This window comes from Polistes canadensis, unplaced genomic scaffold (assembly GCF_001313835.1).
Source record: "Polistes canadensis isolate GaletaPanama2010 unplaced genomic scaffold, ASM131383v1 scaffold_354, whole genome shotgun sequence".
NCBI lineage: Eukaryota > Metazoa > Arthropoda > Insecta > Hymenoptera > Vespidae > Polistes > Polistes canadensis.
Genome location: NW_014569901.1, coordinates 87,413 through 113,552, shown reverse-complemented (window position 1 = coordinate 113,552; position 26,140 = coordinate 87,413). Strand labels below are relative to the sequence as shown.

The following is a 26,140-nucleotide window of genomic DNA, read 5'->3' as shown; positions in this document are numbered from 1 at the left end:
AATCTTTCCTTATAATCCAACGAACCCTCTTTTGTTCGGGTTTGCGCGAACGAGCAAGTGAACGACGAACGAACTAACAAATGAACGTACTAATAAACGAAGGAAGAAAGGAAAAAAAAAAGAACGTGGACTCGTTTGAGCGCGCGCATCAACTCGTCCTCTACGTTCTACGTTTTACATTTATACTCGCGTTCTTTGAACTGAGAGAAAAAGAGATAGACGGATTAGGGGGTGGCTCGATGGGAGCGAGAGGGAAGATGGTGGAAGCTACTCTCGAAAAAAGGGTATATCGATCGGTTGGTCCGGGACCATCGGCTGGCACGCCACCACAATTCTCTGCTGGTAGCTCTGCTCTGCTCTCCACTTTTTCCTTCTTTTGACCGCGCGTTTCTCAAGAGCGATTTCTATCGGGGAACCAGCCCCTGTTGCTGGTGCTCCGACGATGCTAGTCATTCCTCTCCTGCTGCTGCTGCTGATGCTGCTACCGGCAGTTACCCTTAAGCTCCCATATCTTTTATCGATCGAAGACCGGCTCCATTTGCTTACGATACAAGCGTACGGGCTACGAATTGTTTTTTATTTCTACGAGCGTTCCTTTCGAGATCGAATACACGTGATATTGAGGTGTACAACCGAGAGCTCCTCGTTAAAATGAATTTGATGCTTCTTCGAGGTTTTTTCGATAAGGTTCGTTCGTATGAATGTTCTCATCGATCGATCGAATGTAGCAGCGAAAATTCTGTTAACGCGTCGCGTCGCTCCGTAGAAAAGTTAACGAGAGGAAACGAGGAAGGAGAGGGGGAAGCAAAGAAGATCTGGCTATATAGAGGTTTACGCGAGACACGTGTTGATTGGCGTAGAGAAAAAGTAGTGAAAAGTAGTAACACGTGGACAAAGTTCTCTCTCCTTCCTTTTACACTCGCAATCGGAATTTTAGTTTGGATAAATAATAATTGTACGGTTCCACGCGCGTATCGTGTGTTATGTACGTGTATATCGACGTCTAGGTACTATATTTATTTGTGCGAGGCGTACGAAGGAGATAGTATCGATCGGTACTATATAGTATCTATCTATCGCACGGAAATATATCGCTCTAATCCTGTCATTTTCTTTTGTGCTTAGGAGAAGAAAGATCTTAACACGTGGACCAGAATGAGAGAATCTGTGAAACACTGGTCGTGCAGCGATACTTTGGTCCTTCACGCGAGAAATGCTTTTTAGAAGGTATACGATTATTATATTACCATTGCTTTGGATTTCTTATTATGTCTTCACATTCATTTACTTACGTTTGCCCAGAGTATCTCGTTGTTTATCGATTACTCTGGAAATATGTAATTATCCAAGTGATTCTATATGCATGATCGGTGTTATAAATGCATCTTCAATTTCTCTAATTATCGTATCAATCGAATCCTTTCTAATGATTTTTGTTTGTTTACTATTTCTCTTACGAAACTGATATCATCAATCCATATTTGTATAGTTATTGCCGATATATATGTTCATCTACTTTCCATTGTTTTTTATTTGTTAATAGCAACGCGTTTCAAACGAGTGACATCTTTTCTAAATGCATCCGATGGCGTTGTGCATCAGATAGAACGCGTATTAAAAGGATTGGATGAAATTATGCATTACCCTGAATCGCGATATCATGCATTATGCAACATTTATATCTAGACACGACGAAACATCAAAATTGTATTTTTCACTCGACAAAATTTTCCATTACAAATATATAGATTATTTGAAAGTTTTATATTTGAAATTGGAAATAAAGCGAACGAATCGAGATAGAATATAACGAGATGAATTTATTTCAAGGGGTCAACATTACAACAGACCTTTTTCAAGGGGTTTACGAGGTTTATCGATCGTTAACGAATTACCGTAACTGGATGCGCGAAATGTCGTATGAATAGAGCTTAAGAAAATTGGAGCATCTATTATTAGGTCATCGTCGAGAGTAGGATAGGTCCTTTGCGATCACGCACGATCGATCGCGGCTTACTTTTATTTTTTGCAAATACAATTTTAGGATCAATATGTGCGAACGTATGGTGTCATTTATAACGGTTAACGAATTAATCTATCAGATATTGAAGGAAGAATAGAAAGTGGGTTAAGGAAATGCGATAAATGTAGGACGGTTTCCTTGTCCATCTAGACAAGATGCCAAAGATCGAATGAAATGACAAGTCTACTCTAGTTTGCTCTTCGCCAGGAGATAATCCTTCCAGTTGCTCCCAGCATTTGCTCCCAGCATTTGCTTCCCCGTATCGATTATGAAGCGTACTCGAAAGCAACTGGAGCAAGTCCTGAAGGTACCGTATATCATCTTCTTGCGGTTTGATCCAGGAAGAGGGCATGACGCACCGAACTCATGCAGTGGCGAAAACACGTGCGCATCAAGTACGGTGGTCGAGTCGGTGTCGGTCAAGGACAGCAGGATCGGGATCAGGTGCAGCTGCAGGTGCGCGTGGTGCAGCTGCAGCGGGAAGGGGGCGCACGACTCAGCTACGTCTGTCATCAGCCTCAACTCTCCTCTACGGCTCACCGCGATTGCAGTGCAGCAGCCATGCTCTGCTGCGGCCGGAGAAAAGTAAGTGATTACCACGTTCGCCAATCTACCGTGCCACCCTTTTAACCTTTTTTCAGATAGGGGAGGATTGCTTCCTAAATTATTGTCCTTAAATTGAAACTGTAAATCGTATCGATAAGTTAAGTGGAAACTCGCTACGTAATTTCTTTGGATTTCCCCAATATATGTACGATGATGATTTTCATTTTGTCGCGTTAAATTAGCAGGATGAAACGCAATCGTCACATTTCGTATACTCGGCTAACCAAGAGCTAACCGGGAACGGGAGAACAAACAATTGTCTCTTTTTTCTTTTCCTTTTTCTCCAGCGTTGTTCTTTTGGGTTGCAATTCATGCACGGCTCGGCTGGAACACGTGAAATTTCACGTATAAACGAAAAATAAGAAATAGATCTAAATGGTTCGAGATAAAAACGAAGAGCATAGGCACCCATCGATTTTTATGAAAGAGAGGAGGCCGAGTGGTATCCATTAAAATTTTGCAAATGGTGCAATAACATAATAAGCAGCGACGACAACGACAAGAGAAGAACGTCGTAACCATCTATTAGGAGGCTCTCTAAGTTCGCTTCGGCGGTATAATTAATTACACGCTCGTGTCGATAAGGGTCTTCGACGAAGGAGGAACTCGTTTTCGAAATTCTTCTGACAAGATATACGATCTTTATTTTCTATATGTTTATTCTTTTTCTCGGAAGGAAACGTCGATATTCGAATGTTATTTTTCGCACTTTAGCACGATTTTCAGCACAATTTTGGCAAACTTTAGGTTTATTATTTGCACGCGAACGAATGTCGAGGGAAAATAAGAATAAAGTTAAACGAGAGCAAATGACGTTGCAACTTGAACCTTCGTTATTCGAAGCTTGAACGCGCCGAGCGCAATTTATGCGACGAGGAGGACCGTCGCAGTTACGGACCTCGAGTTCTCCTACTCGGATAATTTCGAGTGTTCAACCTCCATTATTTCCTACAAATTTTATTCTTCACTTTTAATAAGCGCAACTCCGTCCACTTTTCTCTTTTTGTCCTCGTATTGCACAACGACATGGTAAACAAACGGAAGTATTTCCAGCCATATTTTCAGCCCATATTTTCAGTCCATCTTTTCAGCCCATCTTTTCTGCATTTCCGCGAATCATAAAATGTCCGATTCTTTTTCTAGCGTAAAGATCCGATAGACAAGAGCGCCACGTCTAGCCTAGCACAGGTGAATTCGTGGAAATAGATATCGAACGTAGTAGGAATACTTAAAATAATACTTAAAATAATGAAATATAGGAATATTCCTCGATCGAGGAGTAAATCATTCAGTTTGACCCAAATTCTATCTTGACGTAGAATGCCACGCGCGATTTGCGGTTTAATGTGTAGACTACTCTACTCGTCCAACGAGTGACTATTTTTCTTGAAACACCTTTATCTTTGAATCCTAATTAGGTTGAAAGCGTTAATAAACGCAAGGCGTTTGACAAGGTATATAATACAATGTTTCTATGCATTGTTTGGCTTGTACGATTGATTACTAGTGGCAGGAAGAGGGAGAGGGGGCCGACAGGGAGAAAGATCAAAGCCAACTCGAAGTAGCAGCAGTAGGCACGGACATCTTTGATTCAGCAATAAGCAGTAATGGACGTTCGTTCATCAAACAACGGGCTTTGACCTCGCGAATACCTACATTTTACATTAACTACGCTCTCGACTCGCGGAAAAGCTTCAAATGCTGGACACACAAAGTAGATGGAATATCTTGAGTATCGTCAAATCGCCGACTGTACCTTCGTAATTGTACGCTCTCTTCCTTTTCGTCCTTTTTTTGTTGTTGTGCAAACAATAAATCTGCTATTGATCTTTCCCTATCAATGGCATCAGTACCACCAGGCCAGCGAACGATGATCTTCGCTAAGCCCCACATTAATGAACAGCCGTCTATCTCGGCATACTCTAATGCGAAATCAATATCTAATTACCTCCCATCAACCTTATCCATCTTATTAGCCTCTTTATATCAGCGGTCCAGTGGCCTTCGACGTTAATTCCTCTTTATCCGCTCGCGAATTTGTTTCTTCGTGCACGGGAGACAGCCCTGCCGCCATTAACCCGTCGGGGAAGGTTGCATAATTGAGGGCTAATTGTCGCCTCGCCTAGACATCCTTCGGCCTCTTCCCTTTAGTCGGGAAGGAGGAAAAAGCACCGAAGCGGGAAAACAAGAGAACGAACAAAATAGGGCAGAAGCGGGGAATGTCGGACGAAAAAGAAGAAGTCTCTTTGATTTTCAGCTGGGCCGCAATTATCCCTCTTGCACGTTCCACATACCGGAACTAGAGCAGTTGGATCGTTACTCTTTATCGTTTTTTCTTTTCCATCCCTTTCTCATGGCTCCGGTTTCACGTGAAAATCTATGAAAAGATATAGAGCCGATTCGATCTGCTCGATGAAATATATCAGAAAGAGATTCCTGCAACCTAAAATATACCACTCGCATTTTATTGCATCGAATTTCATTCCAATTCGTTGGCGAATTCGCAAATGCTCCGCCGTCGTGGTTCGATTCAAGATCACCGTAAACCGTTCGTCCGTTCGTTCCATACGGAAAATATTTCAAACGGGATTTGACTTTTAGACTCATTGCATAATACGTATTTTTAATCTATCCGCGACGACAAACGTATCTCCGATCTCGACTATTCCCAGGCTTTTCCCTCCCTCTATCCTATCGTGCAAGGGATAGAAGAACGCGTCGCGTCGAATCGATATCTCGGGGGTCTAGGGTATTCAGAAAAATTCATTTCAGCAAACGTATCAATGTGCTTGCAAATTGTCTAGATATTATAACATAGATCGAATCTTATTTGCAGTATATGCATTCGCGTTGCAACCATGTCCTTCTCGAATAAAATGTAATATGCAGTTGTTACTCGTTTCATTCCGATAGCATTTCATTTTCTACTATTAACGTCACCTTGTCTCGCCAAATCAAATTAGGGGGAAAAAGAAAAGGCGTAATAACGAAGCTGGCAAATGAAGTTATGTACGTGATTACTTTTACCGTTAGCTAAGAATAAGTTTTGCCTCGCAGGCATCTCGGAGGCATCATCTCTAGTAGACGGCCCTCGTAGACGCCTCGTAGACGCCTCTTCGAGAGGTCGTCTGTTTAAAAAACCATCTCCTAGTTTTATATTATTTCAAAGGAAGATAAAAGAAATAGCGTTGATATTTTGACCGTTAAAGACTTAACCGAGGCGAAAAAGGATTCCCGGAGGAAACGGATAGAATAGATTATAGTATATCCGTGCATTATTTTCCGATAGGTTTCTATAGAGGTTTTACAGATACATAGGTATGTGTACTTCGCGCACGATTGGGCACGATACCGAATAAAGGTCGTCGCCGCCTATCGATAAAGCTTCGAAAAACGGATCCGATTGTTAGGCGATATCTTCCGAGTGACCCCCTCTATTCGATTTCGTCTCCAGAGTCAAAAGTACCCTTGTCTCGGCCTTTTCTCTCTAGTCTACCTTCAAAGCTCTTCTCTTTCATAAGAGTTTGCCATTCGTGTATCTATCGAGAGGGATTCGCACGGGAGCTCGAGTCCTTTGTGTATAAGCGTGTAAGTCCGAGTATCGTATGCTACTTTTCGAATTTTTATGAACAGAGCTCGGGGCTCTTTGCCCGATTGATCGCGCAAAGTAACAAGAAAGGATACACAAAGAATGCATAGAAAGGGAAACATCTATTATATTTTATTCCATATCGCGCGGTACGTCTATTCCATTTAGAAAATGATAATATTACAAATGTACACGTATATACGTGGAATAGATTTCGTGATCCGCTAAAATCATCGCGCGTTAGGAAAGGTCAAGATTATCCAGGTTGAGAGGAAAGAGAAAGAAGAATATTTTTATTTATAGAATACCGATTATCGATTTTCCCCCTTCTCCCTATTCTTACTAATTTCAAATTGTATCCTTGTAACTACGATCTCTCCCGTTTAAATCGTCGACAATAAAAATCAATCCGGATGCCGCCGATGGCTTATCAATTTGCATCAATACCGTCGGCGATCGTTACTGCCGGATTATCAGATTGAAAAGTTAGGAGCGTTAGCGAGCTAATTAGGAAACTTGGCCTCTTCGGCTTAGGCGACACCCGCTCTTTTCCTCCCAAAGAGGAAGGGATACTACCTACGCACACCTTCGTATATCTTTACATAGAACTCATAAGTGGTGTCGTCTGCACATTCTGCGCCAGGTAAAATGAAACTAGCTGAAAGGCATATAGGTAAGTATACGTATACGTACACGTTCACGGTCAGAGCAGGTATTTATCGTATGCATACCCCAGTACGCGTGCGGCCGCATATCGTGTGGCGTATCTCATGGCGTATCGCATGGCGTATCGCATGGCGTATCGCTCGCGGTCGGTCGATCGTGTGGGTTCGCGCGTAAAAACACGTGGTCGACCAAGGTTCGACCCACCGCGCACATGCCGCCTACGCACAAATCCACACAATACGTGTAGGAGAGAGAGAGAGAGAGAGAGAGAGAGAGAGAGGTAGGTGCCTACTCTGCGTGGTAAGCAGGTATTCAGAACGCTTGTCCAGAACTGCCACGTCGCTGTCGTCTTTTCTAAAAGCAGAGACGTTTACTACTCGAAACGTACGTGCATCGTCGTACTCGCGTAAACGTGGAATTAAGGGCGCAAGCGCTACCGACTTCCTCCCTTGGCTTGACTTCGTCAGCCAAACTGCTGGTGTACGAGTTCTCTTGAATCGAGCTTTCCAGGTCCACGAGAACGCAGGCGCTCTGATTGCGAGCCGACATCGTATTGCAGGATTCTCTCTTTCATCCTACTACGTTCTCTTGGCTCAGCTCTCCCTCTCCTCTCCTCACCTCCTATCCCTTACTGTCTTTGGATCTCCCTGCCACTCCCCTTTTTTCAACCCTCGATGGCCGTACGTGCGTACGCCTGCGTATACGTTGCCACTACTTAATACCACGTTTTACTACTGATTGTGATACTTACGTCCTACTACTACGCGCATTGGCGTACCATTCGTTTTTTCATTTTTCCCTTTTCTTTTTTTTCGAAAGATCAATGACAACGATGGGCTCAAAATCGAAATTATTTCTTGGCGGAGAAAAGTCTATCCTTTTTTTTGATCCCGTTGTATAACATTTCGTTAATTTTAAGACGGTGGTACGTTTAATAATGAGAAAGGAAAGAGGAAGGAAGGAAGGGAAGGCGTCACGCGTGGATGTGACAGATGATTCGATGAGAAAGAGTAAAGGGGGAGAGGATAAAAGATGTATCGAAAGGAAATCAGAGACGGAACCGTCGGCGTTGAACGAGGACACGGATAGACGTTGACAAAAAAAAAGAAAAAAAAAAAAAGGCGGACGCGAAACAGGAAAGAGGTTGTACGGTGACGTCATAGCGGATCGATACTCACCCACCCTCGCGAGAGTATAGGAAAGAGGGTGTTGGGGAGCGCGTGCGCGACTCCTCTACGCTTCCGAGTACTTCTTCCCGCCATATTAACCGTTATGGGGTAGGCAAGGATGTGCGACAAGGGGTGCTTCTTCTACCGTAAGATAATCCTTCGCCCCCCCCCTCTCTCAACATACATAAATACCTTGTACATCTAAAAGCTCGAAAAGGAGCCGAGAAAAGAGAAAAATCTGCTGCCTGGCTGGGTCTCTCCTCTATCTTCGTCCCGATCCTAGCACCTCGCATGGCACCCTACGCGAGCCTCGTAGGAAAACGTGCAGAGATTGAGAGTTACTACGAGAGGAGAAAGGAGAATATATCAATTGGGATTGGACGAATCTAAGAAAAAAGAATTTCGAGTAAACAGTTTACGGATTAGATTATTTTGAAGTTTCCCACAACCGAGAATTAGAGATTAGACCATACGCTTGACGATATTGTTTAATAATACATGCAGACGATGTACGTATTACGATAGTATTTTCATGATTTAATGAATTAATTATAGAATCCGTGTTATCGTAGGAGGGTCGAGTGGAAGTGACAGACATAAGCGCAAGTCCTGGGAGACAGGCTCCTACCAACCAGTTGCGCCCCAAGGAACCACCATCTTTAGTCATCCAGGGAGATTTCCGAAAAGTAATCATTTCTAACAGACGACATTTCCTTAAATTAGCAAAGTCGATCTTTGTGAAATCGGACCGAAAGATAAATTTTAAACGCGAGCGAAAGTTTAGACACGAATAAGGAAAGATAATTATGATGGACATATCGAAAGGACCGATTTCACAATAAGCGTATCCTCCAAAAGATCTTGCTCCGTTATACTTCCTCAAGCGGAAAGACGTTTTGTTGCAGATAAGTGGGATAAGTTCGGAAATCTTCAAGCAGATCGAAACGGTCGAGAACGATCATGACGCTTCGACAGCAGCGGCCCTCGAAGCTGTGGAACGACGGGGTGACATGGTCGTTCGCGTCATCGAACCCCGACAAATGGGCAGACAAGCGTCTGAGGCGGCCAAGAAATTTATCGCGATGCAGGTTCGTCGAGTATTTCAAATAGCGTCTACCAATTGAAATTTCAGAGATTCTGCGAACAATCTGTTCCTCTTTTAGGATCCTAAACATCCCATCTATTTTGTTGAGATAATTAAAAGGCCGGGTCAAACGCTTGGCTTATATATACGCGAAGGTAATGGCATGGACAGAAGTGACGGCGTCTTCATCTCCAGGATAGCATTGGAAACAGCGGTCTATAACAGCGGCTGCTTGAAGGTGACAATTCGATCGAAACTTTAACGATTACAAGACGAAAGCCGTTCCTATATTTAATCGTACATTTGTCGCCGTCGCAGGTGGGCGACGAAATCCTCGCGGTTAATTTAGTGGACGTGACGCATATGAGCCTAGACGACGTCGTTATCATTATGTCGATACCAAGGAGGCTCGTTCTGTCGACCCGACACGGTCCGCATCAAGCCGTTTCTCATAGTCGTCAAGTGGAGCACAAAGCACCACCGGTGGTAGTGATCAAGAGGGAATTGAACGAAGACGAGAGCGATCATGCTACCAGCAATCACGTCAGGTATCGACGAATCCTCCTGAAAGCTAACCTCAGCTCTTTAACGATACTATAACACTTACTACCTTCCCGATAAGCAGAGATAGCAGTCGCAGGCGAGGCGACGGACGGGAAATGTTGCCCTCTCGGTCGCGATTAGGTCTAACTGGTTTAGGATCGAGTCAAGATTTGGGTTCCAGTAACGGCGATCTTTATTACAATTCGAGACCGGAAGGTCATTGGTCTTATCAACCACCACCTCCGCCGGTTATCACGCATCAACCAAAGCCTGCCACCGCACAACACTTTCAACCTTACGAGCGTGGATATCCAAAGACTTTGGAAAGTCTAGCCGAGAAAGTAAGTTTCCCTCGGGACGCGTTTGGGCCCTTGGCTACTACCGGGGGCTCGTCGTCGTCGTCGTCGTCGTCGCCGTTCATTCTAAGAAAACTTGACACAGCTCGAGATTCCGTATATTCCTTCGAAATAATCATTATTTATTATTAATCGATAATTAATCTCGATCTGACGTCACGTGTAGATACTATACATAGATGTTCTAGACGATGTGGATCGAGCACCCTTTCATACACCTATCTGCACCAATTTGACACTTGTTTTCCCTTATCTATCTCCAATAAACGCTACAGTATTAAGAAAGTGGTGAATTCTGAATATATTGTCTCGAGACACTCTCCGATAGAAATCAGAGTGATCATTGCACTTTTATTGCTACACGATCTCCGAGTCTTTCGGATAATTGAAAAGTAATAAATATCTAATTGCGAGATATGCATCATTAAAATACATACGTCGTTAAATAAGACACAAATAATGTTTTGCATGGTTGTACGAGACGAGAGCTTTCGCTTCTATGTCTGTGCTTGATTCTTTAATGTTATCAAAATAAAAACTCGATGTATTTCCGAACGGCACGGAGTGTCGAATCTTTTTACGACACGACGTTCGTCTTTCGATGTCGTCTTTCGATGTCGTCTTTCATATAACTAATCGGTTCTATGAATGAATGCTACATTGAAATTAACCAGGATTTTACGAAGGTAAAGACAACACTAACTCTTTCTTCATATCTAGACTTGTGTATAGGTATAAGTGCAATTTTTCGTACTGTACGCGACACGCGCGTACTGATGCGCTCCTTCCATATTCGAGTCGTTCGTATTGCATACCCATATACTATTCCACTTTGATCATTGTTGTCATTAACAAACGTATGCATCGGCATTTACATTATTCTCCTCCTTTCCCTCATATTATTTCATTTTACATATCTATATTATATTTTCCATACATTTTCATTATTACGATGCATACGTTTGTCGCGATCATTGTCTCGCGAACCCAAATATAAAAATATAAAAGATAACATAAAACAAAAAAAGAAGTCGCGTACGGGTACCGCTATATTTGTAACGTAAACCCTACTCTCTCTCTCTCTCTCTCTCTCTCTCTCTTTTGTTGCCTCGTACATATGCTTGCTGTGCATTCCTTCTATCATTTTATTTCTCATGCTGCATTTTGAATCTCATTATATATCTTTTACGTCATTCTATCCGTAAACGTTTATTCATTCATTCGACAATATGATTGATCGATCGCTCAAAGTCATACATTGCGTGGCGCGGAAAAAACTTATGGGACAAGCAAATATATTTGATGCAACCAAAGTACTCGCATAGCGTTTGCGGACCAATCATAATGTCAATGAGATTGTTCAATGGGAAACATCGAAGCTCGATCATCTCGTCGACACAATACACATTTCTATATATATATATATATATATATTTTTACTTCCATCTCTATTGTCGAAACCTTTCTTATCGACAATCTATTCGACTTTAATGTCTCCAAGTTGACGATAGTCCGAGGCTCGAAATAAATGCCAATAAATAATTTATAACGTAACGTAATAAGATAAGATGTAACATAGTACTAAAAAATAGGTACACTCCTTCTATACCGGGCCAGTAATGCCCTCGAACGACGGCCGTCGAATGTCCACTGGTGGCGGAATGCAATCGGTAGCTGGAAGATTGTCCGGTCAAGCCCAGTCGTCTCATTATGGTTATTCTCAGCACACCGGAAGTGGAAGGATGATTCCCAGAAGTGGTTCGGATCAACATTTGCCACGCGTCGATTACGCGAGCATAACGATGCCAGCTCGTCATACTCTTCTCAGGTCGAGTTTAAAATCAGGTATATATCGAGATCGAATTTATTTTCATTGTCCATAAACTATTATAGGATACCAATCGAATGTTATCTTTTATCTGTTACCTTTTCTATACAGGAACATCGGCATTGCGATATAACACTAGATACGGAACGCAAGCTGACACACCGTCGATCACACCGAGACGAAATCCAGTTGGTACTCTAACCAGGAGGCACAGACCATCTTTGGATTATGCTTCCGACACCGAGGCTACCTGTTCGAGTTCACCGAAATCTGCCTACTATTATTATAGACATAACATGAATAATCCACCATCCAGCAGTGCCGTATCGCATCTTGCTACGCTTTCAAGATCGCAAATTGGTCAGGGTATGGCGGGTAATTGATCTTTCAGTTATTAACGATCGTTACTTTTCCTTTACATATATACATTTCCATCGTTCTTTTCCTATAGGATTAAGATCAAACTCTTTACCTCGAAGTGGTAGAACGTTGCCGCAACAGCCAGGTATAAGGTCAGGTCTCAGTACTGTAGCATCGGGATTGATAGATCAGGAAGACAGCGACGGTGCTTTATCGGCTCCAGAATTGCCTTCGATTAGACGGGATAGGGGTAATTTGTAGGAAATGAAATAAATAAAAAGGATAGGATCTTGGATATTAACGTAATTCGTATTATCCTATGCAGGTAGGATACCATCGTCGCCTAGCGTATTCACTTCCGACGAATATCGAGCCTGGCTGAGCAGAACGCCTAGCACGAGTGCACTGTACGAACAAATCAGAGCAACCACGAACCGACCACCGCGTTATACCTATAGCGCCGAAAATATTCACGCAGCTGCCAATCAAGTAAATTATTTGATATAAGTAGTAATGCAAAGCTTTGTTTGTTGTCTTATCGTTAATCTATATCGCAGGCCGATTATGGTAGTTACGGAGCGTACAGGCCACTTTCGAGTACGTTGGATCGACTCTCGACGAGATCCGCATCGGCGCAACAAGTTAATTTAGCAAATTTAAGAGCATCGACGGCGATTAGCTCGACGTGTCATCGGGGGGGTACAAGCAATCCTAGGCCGGCATCGGTGGCTACAAGCGCACGTACCTCCTTGACCAGTCAAAAGCCGTCGTTAGGAAGCTCCGCGAGTCAAAGAGCTACGTCTGTTAGAAGAATTAGAAACTTATTAGACCTCGAATCAACGAGAAGTATACCGACCCCCACACCTACCAGAACTCAGGATCAAAGACTGCTAGATATTAATCCTGCAGGTGAGCGATTACTAACGCAATTATTGCCTACTCTTCGCGATATTATTCAGACATTTTTGTAGAGTTCCTCAAGTATAAGATAGAAAAGCCACCGACGGTGGGTACTCCGAGCTCGACCAGTTCCCTTTTGAGTTCGCTCGGAGAAACCAGCGGTGGTGATCTGGCAGGTGGGGTCAGTGGATTGCTCTGGGTACACCTATTGGCAGGCCGTGGGCTTCGTTCGACTACAACCTCCTCGGCAGCAACTACACCCTCGACGCCATCGGGTCAGCCTAATTTAGGTACGATTTATTGCTAATGCACGACACTATACACGTTTCCGCGTAATATACGCATATTATTGATCGGTTGTTAACAGCTAGTTGTGGCCTGAGAGACTTATATTGCGTACTGGAATGCGACAGAGTACACAAAGCACGAACCGTCGTAAGAACGGGTGATTTGATGTTCGATTGGGACGAAACCTTCGAGCTGGATCTCGTAGGAAATCGGCAGCTGGATCTGCTCGTTTATTCTTGGGACCCACAATACCGGCACAAACTCTGTTACAAAGGATCCGTACACTTGGCGACTCTGCTGAAAGAAGCGGCGGTCCATCAGTTGGCCGTTAAAGTCGAACCTCGAGGTACAATCTATTTAAGACTGCGATATACCGATGCTCAGCAAACCTTTAGGCGCAGGGGATTACCAGTTATATCCCTTGCTACTCGTGTAGCGCCCTTGTTCGGAGTTGATCTCGATACCGTTGTAAGTTTCATTATGATGCCCTAATTATCACGATAAAGAGCTCTATATTCAATCGGATTTCCATATAACAGGTTAGTCGAGAGTCAAAGACTGGAGGAGTTCCTGGTGGTGTTTCCACGGCACTAGCAATGGGAGTTCCAAATGTACCAATAATTGTTTGGCGATGCGTCGAGGAAGTCGAAAGGAGAGGCCTCGATATTATAGGTCCGTGGTGCATACATGAATTTTCCGAATAAACGATCAAGATCTTCTATAGAAACACATTCCGAATAATCTATACGTTATACAGGTTTATACAGACTTTGCGGGTCGGCAAGTAAAAAGAGAATATTAAGAGAAGCCTTTGAACGAAATGCACGATCGGTCAATCTGTCACCTGACAATGTACCAGATATAAACGTTATTACCGGTAAGTTTCTACAATAATCTTTATTTAATCGAGAGCACACAACAATGTTATGGATTAAACAAATCCGTTGTTCCCCGTATATAGGTGTATTGAAAGATTACTTACGAGAACTTCCGGAACCGTTATTTACTAAATGTCTTTATCAAATGATGGTTGATGCGTTGGCCGTTTGTTTGCCCGACGATCCGCAAGGCAACGCTAAGCTTATGTTCAGTATATTGGATTGCTTACCTAAAGTTAACAGAGTAAGTACATCTATCATCGATAAGTCAACAGGATCATCTTGCTTATACGTATAATGTAGTATTTTATTTGTAATCATCTAAAACAATTATACATGTCTCGATTGCAGTGTACTTTAATTTACTTGTTGGACCACTTGGCAATGGTCGTTTCTCAATGTAACAAAATGTCACCAGCAAGTTTGGCTGTCTGTTTTGGACCAGTACTTATGTTACACTCCGAAGAAAGTAGTCCACCGTTAGATTTCCAACAGCCGATTGCCGTATTGAAATATCTTTTGGAAATATGGCCAATTAAGTCAGGTAATGATATCATTTACTTTTATTCGTTATCAATTATTTTCTCTTAATCCACGATATATTGTTGAAATTTAGCAATAGGACGAATAAGGGCCGAGTAATCAGACACTCATTTCACAGACAGTTCGGAAGACTTCTTCAGTCGGTTCAGCGCTTCCTCGAGTTACGCCAGCAATCGAGCACAGCAACAATCAGCAACAAGTGGAACAACATCATCATCAACAGCAGCAGCAGCAGCAGGTTCAGCAACAGGTACAGGGAACATTGGGACGAACAGGGCTGCTTTGGCAGCAGCTACCCTCACTTCATCGTCCACCCCAAACTACAACAGCCGAAGCCCTCGCACCCTCCATTCGTCCTCCTCCACCGCCACCAATCAAGCCTCGACAGGTGCGTTGCACAGACAATTAACTTCGATGTGTTCGGCTGTAATAAATGTTAATCCTGTTTGAATACTAGTACCTAGTAAAAAAGGGGAAAAAAAAAAAAGAGAAAACGAAAAAAAGGTCGATTTTCTGGCACTGAATCAACTCCGTAAATCAGCTCCGCAAATCAGCTCCGTAAATCAGCTGCGCAAACGCATTACGAATATTATCCGAAATAATGAAGATTCGAATAAATGTTGAATCACATTTAGCGTTTAAAGAAAGACAAGTCATTTCATTATCGTATTAAGCGTGCACTTTGTCGAAAAATAAATGTTTTCGATCATTGGGCGATTTCCTGTTGTCGGTCATTTGTCTCGACGATTCGCAATCTGTTTGGAGCGCAGTAGCACGATAATTACCAATGATCTTTCTATACACGCTATTACTCCTTTCGCTCTCTTTTCTTATCTCGCTGTGTTGTTCTCATATTGTTTAGCGCGCATGCGAACGTTATATGCCGTTCGATACATTTCTTGTACACTAATTCATGTAGGCTAAACTATCGTGTAAATATCTATCCGATGAGACGAATGGACTTAAACTATTGTACATATGTCTACATATGTCTACATATTATATACATGTATACATATTTTGAATCACTCGCTTTGCAAAATGTTCTATACTCACATTTATTTAGCTGCTGCGCACCAAAGTATACATCATTCGTAAGGAATCACTCGCATAACATTTTTCGCGAACTTCACTGATTTATTTTGCATACCTTACGTGTTTATGCAAAATACCTTCGTGCATGTCTCGATGTCAGTTCTGTACGAGTCAGTTGTGTCCGCATAAAAAGAAAAATATCTATTTGTCGCGCGACACTCTATGATTTCCGTTTGCGTCTATAGTTTCGACGCGCGTTTTCGATTATAGTGACGATTTACGTTGTCTTCTTTATCTTTTTTCGTTTGGGCACGTATTCTTCAGAGCAAGCGCAAATTGCCGGCTCTACCAAACCGCTAACAGTACAGAGACGCCGCTTCTTGCACAGGTATTATTATTATTATCATTATTATTATCATTACCATTATTATTATTATTATTATTATTATTATTATTATTATTATTATTATTATTATTATTATTACTATTATTGTCGTTGTTGTTATCGCGTTGTTGTTATTGTCATTATCATTACCACCATCATCATCATTTTCATTCACATTCATCCGCTAATTACTTTACTGTCACGTGCATGGCTCACTTCAGATGTCGGAGAATCGATCGACTTTGCGCAACTCACTTTCGCATAAATCGCATAAAATGCAAATCCTAAAAGCACAGCTATCCTCAATTGAAATGCACTAAAAGATGTGTTAAGCGAAGAGCGCTCGTCCCATCGATTCTTTGCTATCTACGAAATATCAATCGATTGCTCCATTACCGATTTTATACAATTGGAACCTTAGAACGAAATTTCAAGGATTTGTTATTATTCTAAACACTTGGCAGTTCAATCTTCTGCCATTTTTTCTTTTATCTTGTTCCTTTTGATAAAAAGATTGCAACGATATACTCTTTTCGAATAAACGTAGACTCCTTTGCAAGGAGAGGATAATTTTCATTTTTGACGTTATTAGTTTTCTCCGATCTAGAGTTGTTCAATTGAATTCTATTATTTGAACGAAACGTACCACATATATATTAGATTGCAAAATATTGAAAAGAGAAATATTTTGGTGGAAAGTGAAAATCAGAAAGGAGACCGAGCCGTGATCAATGAAAGATGAAATGTTCGGATATCGAAATCGGTCTCTTTTGAGGAAGGGAAAATGGATGGAAAGATAATGAAATAAGAGAAACATTTTCGGGGGCGATTGCGTAGGTGATAGTCTCGTCTCCCGGTTCACCTAGCAGCGAGGACTCGGAAGCCTCGCCGGAGCCGATTGACAAGAACCTTCTGGGGGGTTTGGGATTTGAGAAGGTCGGAGAAGCGACAACCGGAGAACCGAAAGCCGGAGAACCGAGAGCCGGAGAACCGAGAGCCGGAGAACCGAGAGCCGGAGAACCGACAACCGGAGAAACGACAACCGGTCCCGCGAACGAACAGATCACGCCTGCGAGCAGCCTCGACACGGAAGAAGGCCATATCGGAGAAGAGCCCGAAAAAGATGTCGAAGGAGACGTCGAGGCAAGCGACGACGATCGTCAGCACCAACAACAATTACTACTACTACTTCCCGAAACGACGAGCCAATAATTGTGGCTTCAAGAGGAGGTGTGGCGCACAGTGAGTAAAAAGAATCAATGCGATAGAGAGAGAGAAAGAATAAAAGAGTCATGCTTCTTATGATAGACTACAAATACAAATTGAAATAAAAGAACACCGTGGCGATCTTTTCTGGGCTTTCGATTGTGGGCTTTCGATTCGCGAGTCGACGACGGTTTCGACGATCGTCTTTCCCTCGTCGATGGTCTCTTCAACCGATTCGCGATCGCACGTTGCCTAACAAATATCCATCCTCTTTCCCTTGAATCTACTTTTCGTTTGTAGCTTCGTAACGACTCTAAGTAAATGCAATTTGTTACACGCGTTCAATATAATAAGATCAAATCATTTGAAAGAATGAAAAAGACACGTGCGATATTAGAATCGATTTACGAGTTAGCGTAGAATCCTATGATAAAATAAGAAATTATTCGGTACACTGCGCAATGCGTACCAACGTCATAATTACAATGGACGTCGATATTGATTGGACGAGTTATCATTTCTCACCGGATATTTCTGAATATTTCTATTATTTCATATTTATAAGTATTATGAGTTGAGATCGAGATAGGATACCCGACGACGAATTAGACGATCGTCAAAGCAATTTGAAAATGCTGAAGAAAATGCTGTGGGACCATCGCGAATATTCTTTCCCAATTGACAATGAATGAAACCGACGTTCCTAGCTCGATAGGAGGAAACTTTTCTCGAAATTCATGCAGTTAAGCGTGATCTCTCTATTGTAATAATAAATAAATAAATAGATAAATCGATCGAAGAGAGCTGCTAATGGGAAATGAAAATATTTCGAGCGAGAAGCGAAGCTTATTAAAGTATGTATGCCTATCGATTTGAAAATAACTGATAAACTAGAAATAAATGGAGACACAGAAAAAAAATGTAGGTTGTTTAAAACTTACGTAATTCTTTCGTCGTATTTCACGAGATAGACATTTATTTTTAATTATAATAGTCGATTCTTTTCTTTACCTTCACGATATTCGTTTGATTTCGTTGTTGGTCTCTCATTTTTTTCGTTAAATCGCAATTCTATTATCGACAGAAAAGAAATCATTTCGACGACACGAGCAACGGAAAACTAAAGATCGTCGGGAGGCTCTGTTCGATAAATTTTTTCAATATATCCAAAATATGGGCTGCAATAGGCCGCGAGCGCCGGTCGTTTCTTTTTATCTTCGCACGCGTGCGTCAACCAAAATTTGCAAAAGTTGCCTCGACGACAACGAGTTCGATAAAGCACGAAATAAATGATTAATCACAATGTGAGGAATGCACAATTTCCCCACTGCAGCCACCCATTACGATAGGTATATATGCAAATAAACCCAGACAGACAGGCAGACAGACAGACTGACAGACGCACACCCTTACATAAACATATACTCGTCTGCAGACATCCTAGGAAAAAGTGTACGCAAAAAGAAATAATAAAATAATGTGACATACATAATATGGTCGGTTTATATACAATATACTATTATACACATGTTATATATACATATGTAGACTAGTCACAATATACATGTGCTTTTGATAAAAAAATTATTACTTGTAGCGTTATAGTGTTAGCCCTCGTATACAAACAAGAAACAGACAACTGCTAACAATATATATATACATATTATAAATAATGAAAATAACAAATATATACATACTAAATAAGAAAAATAATATAAAAAAGGGCCGCTACAGAGATATCGAAAGGGTTACGCCTGCGCATGCTATATCACAAGGATGAGAAATTTGAAAATAAAAAAATACGAAAGAATCAGCCAAAAGCGTGGGCAAACGTGCCTGCATCGCACATATATATATATATATATATATATATATATACACACACACACACAGACACACCTACACGCAAACACCATAGAAAAGATCACCATCGGTAATATCGCGACGCGTTCTATGCAAAAATGTTCACGATAAATAGTGGAATACGAAATAAACGATATAGAAGATAAAAAGCGATGCAACGTGTGTGAAAACTCATTCAAAAAACGATAATAATTACGAGTAAATCGCTCCGATTAAATAATATTTACATACACATATACATATAACATATATATTATATATATAATTTTAAAGGTAAAAAAAATGAAAAAATAGCCAGTATTATCGTTTATTTAAAATTGTAAAAGTATATAAAAAAAGAAAAAAAAGAAAAAAGACAAGTAGAGAGCGAGAGTGGGAGAGAGAATGAGCGGATGAGCGGCTGAGTGATAGATATAGATAAAAAGTGAAAAAAAAAAAAGAAAAAAAAAAAAGGATCTCCAAAATGAAACCTATTTGGCATCGTAAATTGCATAGTAAATAAGTTATAAAAAAAGTTCGTACTCGTTAAACGATACGTAGTTATATTGTAGGTAGTATCTATTGTTCGCTCGTGTCCTTGTTCGTACGGGATAAAGCACTGAAATATATAATATTATGTATAAACTTAAAGAAAACGGGAAGAGTACGCAGGATACATATATCCCCTATTACCGTAGCATTTTTCTCTGTCGGTACAGAGAAAAAACGGTTGTTTTTTTCTCCCGCTAAGGGTAGTTTAACGATGATACGGAGAATGAATACTCTCTCCGAATGCGCGTAGAGTCAGAAAACATTGTATAGGTTGGCAATGAGTCTATCATTAATGCGCATAAATTTATTCGCATCGATAGGTGCCCCCCTTCAACCCCATAAGTCCTCCCTAAACAAAATAAAGCCCAGCCCTCATCCAATCGTATGACTGCCTATCGTTTTTTCTACTTGCGTGAGCGAGGAAATGCCGGGTACTTAATATTTTGCCCCTCTATTTCGGTGGATACAGAACATATTTTGCCATCGCATCATTTACATCTTCTCTCCCAAGTTCATTCTTACGTATTATTATTTATCAGGACGGATTTATATTTCCTCCCGAGAAAGGGGAGGAAGTTAAATAGGCCATTGTTAAATTACTCTCTATTCGTTGGAAACATAGGAATTGATAACTCTGATCTCGCGAATCAACGATGATCTGCGGTGACCAAATGAAAAATAATAATAATACTCTTTTCATTTAAACGATGGCACATATAGAAAATATTTTCTTCAACCGATCTCTTTACTTAAATTAGAAAGATATTTCTCTTAACGGTGTCCAATCGTTTTCCTATAGTATTGTCCTATAGTATTGTGTATTTGATTTTATTGAAGGGTCGATTAGATTTTCGTTGAATAATACTGTCTAGTTTGTTATATCGAACGATGCTAAAAATGATGGTATCCAGCGTTCCTCGCTATATCCTCACTTTATTCTTAATAATAAAATAAATCATTCGAATGTATAGGTTCAAAAAGGGAAGAGAGAGAGAGAGCAAGCGAGTAATATTAATTATTATACGTGAAAGCACACTGCCGTAATTTTATATAACTTGACTGTTGTTATACCTAATATCTATTAATTATTAAAACTTAAGGAGGCCCGATACGCGTCGCTCGACAGGATCTAGGATTTGACTAGGGGCTCGCAAATTTATGGGAAAACAATAGAAAAAAAGAAAAAGGACAAAAAAAAAGAGAAAAAAAAGAGAAATAAAGAGAAAAAAGAAAAAAAAAGGAAAAACATGATTTCTCCTCCTTCTTATTACTTCGAGCAATCGCGACTTTAACAGAAGCGGACCGAATTTGGTCTCGATCTACGAATCGTCATAGTTTATGGATTATGAAGAAATAAATAAATGAATAAATGAATATATAAATAAAATGAAGATCCACAGAGAGAGAGAGAGAGAGAGAGAGAGAGAGAGAGAGAGAGAGAGAGAGATATTCCTTCGAGAATCTTTGTTTTCGTTTGTAAGACGTTACCCCTCTCGATCGGAAGCGTATTTTTCATTATTTCGCATTGTTATTCTATATTAATTAATCCAAGGAAAAATTATTGGCGTTTCGATCTTTCATTTATTTTCCTTTATACGAAAATATACTAATCGTCGAGCGAGAGAGGATTCTCTTTTTTGACAAAGGACGATGAGATATTGGATATTATTGTGTTCGAGTGCGAACGAGGAAGCAGAAAATTCGAAATATAATATATTTCATAAAGAAGGAAAGAGAGGAAAAACGGAAGAAAGAAGGATAGTGCTCGTAATACTATAATAAATAAATTCTAAGGCTTTATTGTACAAAGAAATATCGTTGATCGCTGCGTATTCACAACGAAGGAAGTATGTATGTATTGATCTTTTTACTTACTTACTTACTATTCATTTCGAAACGAGTACACATTGCGTGTTTCTATATCCTAAGAGATTTCAAAAATGAGAGATGCAATCACGAGAAAATACTATAGAGATAAGGAAAATAATAGACAAAAGTTGCAAAACGAAGGACATATAGGTAAAGAGGTGCATTATTATTAGGTTGAATTATTAGGTTATGCGCGTGATTGCAGAAAAGGGTTGCATCTCGATTAATAACGAAATAACGTATCCCTTCGCGTTGAAGGGACGCGAAGGCTTGGTTTCCTGACTGGCTGCTGCTTGCGTCTAGAATTTGTCTACTACGTATACATATACTTATCTACGCGCACTTTGTTTTCTTACTCTAATGTAACATTAATGGATTTTTTAACGTATCTTTTTTATACCGTTATATAAAATTTCATTGGCGTTTTACTATACTCGTATAATAGAAATGAAAAGCGCATATAAACACGATCGAAATCCGATTTGATCGGAAGGGCACAAATAATACGAGAGACTGTTCGTTATCGCTAACTCTTTCGTATCTAATCGTTATACATTTCATTCATTGAAACTATAATGCAACCATATTACATACCTTTCTACACCGTCATACACGCAAAGATACGCGGTCCAGCATTACATTTGCTCTCTATTTTTATATCGTTACATTATTCAACAACACGAGTGTTCAAATACAGTCACGAAGCCAGGCTTTTGGCGTCGTCGAGTTTTATGACTATATAACTTATACATACGTACGTACATACATACACCTATTCGATGGACCACATTTGTCATATTGAAGAGTTTCTAAGGAAAGAACAATTCACCGAGAGGGAGAAGGGGAAAAAGGAAAAGTTTTGCAATGATTATTCTATATAAGTTAGAATGGAAACATACCTTTTCTAGGTACTTCTTCCGCGCGTTGATCCAGCATACGTTGATTCATGCGTAAACAATTATAATTTTAGACAAAATCTTGACGTTTCTATAATAATCGTACGCATAGTTTCGATCCTTTTCTCAAAACCATCGGAATCGTCGCCAACTTTATATTATATTAGATTTATTCTATTTATCTTGTAATATGCGTAGAAGAGAAAAATAATATCGTGCAAAAGGCAAATCGAATTGGTCGCAGCCGAATAACGGATAGAACATTTGTCAAACTTGACGTATATAATATAATCGTTATTTTATAAATAACAGGGAGCCTATTATACGCGCGTAGAAGAGTACAAAATCCAAAAAGCACGGATTTGCTATAATAAATGTTTTTCCGAAATAACACCGGACGAATCGTATTCGATTTCCAAGTTCCTTTCTAAACTTTGGGACGATTCTTATCGTTAGCTATGATTTACGTTGCTCTTCCATCATTCTTCCGACAAATCGAAGAATTATACGAACATAATAGCATAGGCAAACAAATGGGAAAATTCGTTAATCGAATTCTTCGAGTCATCGAACGCGGCGACGATTGTAGATTATCCATTCACCGTAACAAACCAATAAAAGTCATATTTTTCATCTAATTCATTTCGATGATCTTAAACGGATAATAATAACAAGCACGTGGTAGATTTACTATTATATAATATGTATATAGGTATATCTAAACGGATAGAGGCATTATTATTATATCAAATCTCGTTACAAGGATTTCATAAAAAAGAAAAAGTAAGAAAATAAGAAAATATGATAATAAGAAATGTAAGATTCTCGACGAATTCTAAATAAGAGGATGGCTTATTGGTTTGGAAACGCGAAAACGCGTTTCTTAAGCATTCCGAGTGACCAATTGGGTACACGCAAGCAAACACTAACGCAAACGCAAAGACACATATACACACATAGTGTACATAGTCAAAATATAATAGGAAAAAATGATAATTAACGAGTTATATGCGCTCGAGTAGGAAACAAAGTTGAACAAGTGAAAAGTCGGCTTGTAAATAAGAAATATGCACCTCATTGATCTTCTTACTTACAAAGGAACATATTAGGTTATTCTCTCTTTTGGATATTCTCTATTATGAAATTTGTGTAATTTTATTTTTTCTCGAGGTCGAGATTTAAATTGAAAGCGACGAAATATAAGCGAATATGTTCCATTGTCAGTAAATACCGTTTTAATCATAATAATGCTCGAATTATTCCGAAGTTCGTTGCGCGCACCAACATACACGAGTGTTCACACATATCTCACATATTATGAAACACATTTAAGCAAAACTATTTTTTTTTCTCTTTTTTCCAAATAAATCGCATAAGGTTTGATTTATTCGTGACTTTTTTCGTTCATTGTTCTATTCTTCATCTTTGCGTCCACATTTACAAAGTTTCCAACTGTTGTTATATACATGTGTTAGTTTAATATCACCGTCGCGCTTACGGTATATAGATAAATCATAGTGATGCTGCTTTCATATACACAGGTATGATCCTACATATCACAAGGAGGAATTAGGGCGAGAAAGACAGGCCTAGGAAGTAAATACTTTAACCCGATAACGGTAGATCACGATGGGCGAGGGTAAAACATTGCAAAAATATCCAACAGGCCTCCTATAATTTTATTTTTTAGTACTATTTAGAAACGGTCAGGATATAAACAAAAGACACGCTTGTAGGATTAGTCGTAGTTTTGCCATGATACCCACAGATAATCCATATTCAATTAAAACGCATATCGGCGTCGAATTAACAATCAAAACTATTTCTTTCCTCTTCATTTTCAAACGTTTCATAGACTTGTTTGATTTGAAAACACTTACAATACTGATTCTGATTCGTAAGATTTCAATACAAGGCAATAAATACACGATCATTATTCTAATCGAAGACAAACTTATTACGTTTAGATATTTCTGAAGAAGAAAAAAGAAGAAGCGGGCACGATGATCATGTCTTCATTTCCCTTGACATATCCATTTATCAAAATTACATTTATCATTGCACGAATGACAAAGTGCATAGAACGCGTAGACGTATTTTCCTAATGGTGCTGCAACTAGCACAACATAAATAAGTCTCGTTATCGTAACGATACGTATTGCAATTCGTATCGTATTTGCAATATGTTCAAGATTCTCAGCATCTGAGCTCTCATTAAAGTTCATTGCCATTGTTGCACGGCACAATTTCGCGTTACGAAACATTTAAGGAGAGCGCTACGTTCCAACGGTACGGAGATTGACTATTTTTAATTAACTACTTTTAGGAACGCACGCACACACACACACACACACACACACACAACACACACATACCTCGGCTATTATATTTTATTCAAGATTAATCGATCGATCATTTGATTCATTTAATAATAATATATAATTGTATGTTCTCGCGTAAAAAATGCATACGTATCGCTTGTCAAATATAAACAAAAATGTCTTATCTTTTGTATCCGTAGTTAGATGAAATTACAAGTTGCAACGAAACGTAATCATTCCATTTGGAGACACCTCGATAGTAATAAGAAAGAGCTGTCTTTCTCTCAATCTCCGGATTATATATTATATATAATATTAATAATTACATAAATGTTGAGACAATTTTTTAGATCCTTTTATATGTTAATTATTCTCTTTTTAATTTTAACAGCTATAAAAGAAAAACATTAATAACGTACATTATCGCTAATTTAAACGCATGGAAACACTTGTGCCTCTTTCTTATTATTATAATCAAATTGATTATAATTCGCAAACAACAAACATCGTATTAGTGTCTCTCTTTGGAACGTGCTATGTAAATACATACAAATGTAATTTTTGTTTTATAAGAAATAATCATCATCCCCCTGTGACAATATATCATTGCATAAAATATTGCACCACATCGTCGAAAAAAGGCAACCTAAATGAAGATAGGAGCTTTCGTTCTTCGCCACAAATAATTTCAAATTGGAACACTGTTTTTATTGTATCATACACTATTCATCGAATAAAATCACACAGCTTTTATTACAAGCGAAAACGTTTAACGATTCCGATATATTCCGAACGATTTTCCATTTCAATTAAACGCAACACGTTATAAATACATTTTTTCTTTCGCGTATTGCAACAAATGCTCGGAATCGCGCGTGTAATCGACGCCAAAATATTTACTATGCTTCTTCGTGTATACTACACTGTGAAATAAAAAAAAAAGAAAAACTAGAAGGAAAAAGTGGGGAAAGAAAGAATTACAAATTATGTCACCGGACGCGAATAAATATCGTTAGAAAATTCAGAATTTTAAGTCTATAAATATAATATGTACTTAATTAAACGAAGAAAGAATAGGAAAAAGAAAGAAAGAGGAGAGAGAGAGAACGCGAGCGAGCGAGATATTAGTATAAATAAAAAAGAGGAGAGCGAAAGAAAGAGAGGAGAAGAGAAAACATATGAGTATATATATATAAATATA

At 39.6% G+C, this 26,140-nt stretch overlaps 1 protein-coding gene across 8 annotated transcripts in view; it reads left to right on the top strand.

The window, feature by feature from the left end:
- The window catches only part of LOC106791934 (rho GTPase-activating protein 100F), a 31,665-nt gene that overhangs the window by 2,535 nt on the left and 2,990 nt on the right, over window positions 1–26,140 (top strand). Inside the window, exons 2-23 of one of the 8 annotated variants that reach the window (XM_014757958.1) lie at window positions 1,126–1,227; window positions 2,365–2,608; window positions 8,626–8,739; window positions 8,959–9,141; window positions 9,217–9,375; window positions 9,456–9,685; window positions 9,763–10,021; window positions 10,711–10,722; window positions 11,629–11,881; window positions 11,976–12,239; window positions 12,316–12,474; window positions 12,550–12,713; window positions 12,782–13,133; window positions 13,196–13,414; window positions 13,492–13,880; window positions 13,952–14,084; window positions 14,170–14,289; window positions 14,374–14,534; window positions 14,642–14,834; window positions 14,956–15,221; window positions 16,193–16,256; window positions 17,091–17,168. In XM_014757958.1, the coding sequence (XP_014613444.1) occupies window positions 2,390–2,608; window positions 8,626–8,739; window positions 8,959–9,141; window positions 9,217–9,375; window positions 9,456–9,685; window positions 9,763–10,021; window positions 10,711–10,722; window positions 11,629–11,881; window positions 11,976–12,239; window positions 12,316–12,474; window positions 12,550–12,713; window positions 12,782–13,133; window positions 13,196–13,414; window positions 13,492–13,880; window positions 13,952–14,084; window positions 14,170–14,289; window positions 14,374–14,534; window positions 14,642–14,834; window positions 14,956–15,221; window positions 16,193–16,228 (3,885 nt within the window). In that variant the 5' untranslated portion in view covers window positions 1,126–1,227; window positions 2,365–2,389 and the 3' untranslated portion in view covers window positions 16,229–16,256; window positions 17,091–17,168. Of the gene's footprint in view, window positions 1–1,125; window positions 1,228–2,364; window positions 2,609–8,625; window positions 8,740–8,958; window positions 9,142–9,216; window positions 9,376–9,455; window positions 9,686–9,762; window positions 10,022–10,710; window positions 10,723–11,628; window positions 11,882–11,975; window positions 12,240–12,315; window positions 12,475–12,549; window positions 12,714–12,781; window positions 13,134–13,195; window positions 13,415–13,491; window positions 13,881–13,951; window positions 14,085–14,169; window positions 14,290–14,373; window positions 14,535–14,641; window positions 14,835–14,951; window positions 15,222–16,192; window positions 16,257–17,090; window positions 19,575–26,140 lie in introns of those variants that run through there. The other 7 variants (XM_014757957.1, XM_014757952.1, XM_014757953.1 and 4 more) reach the window with 7 other exon arrangements.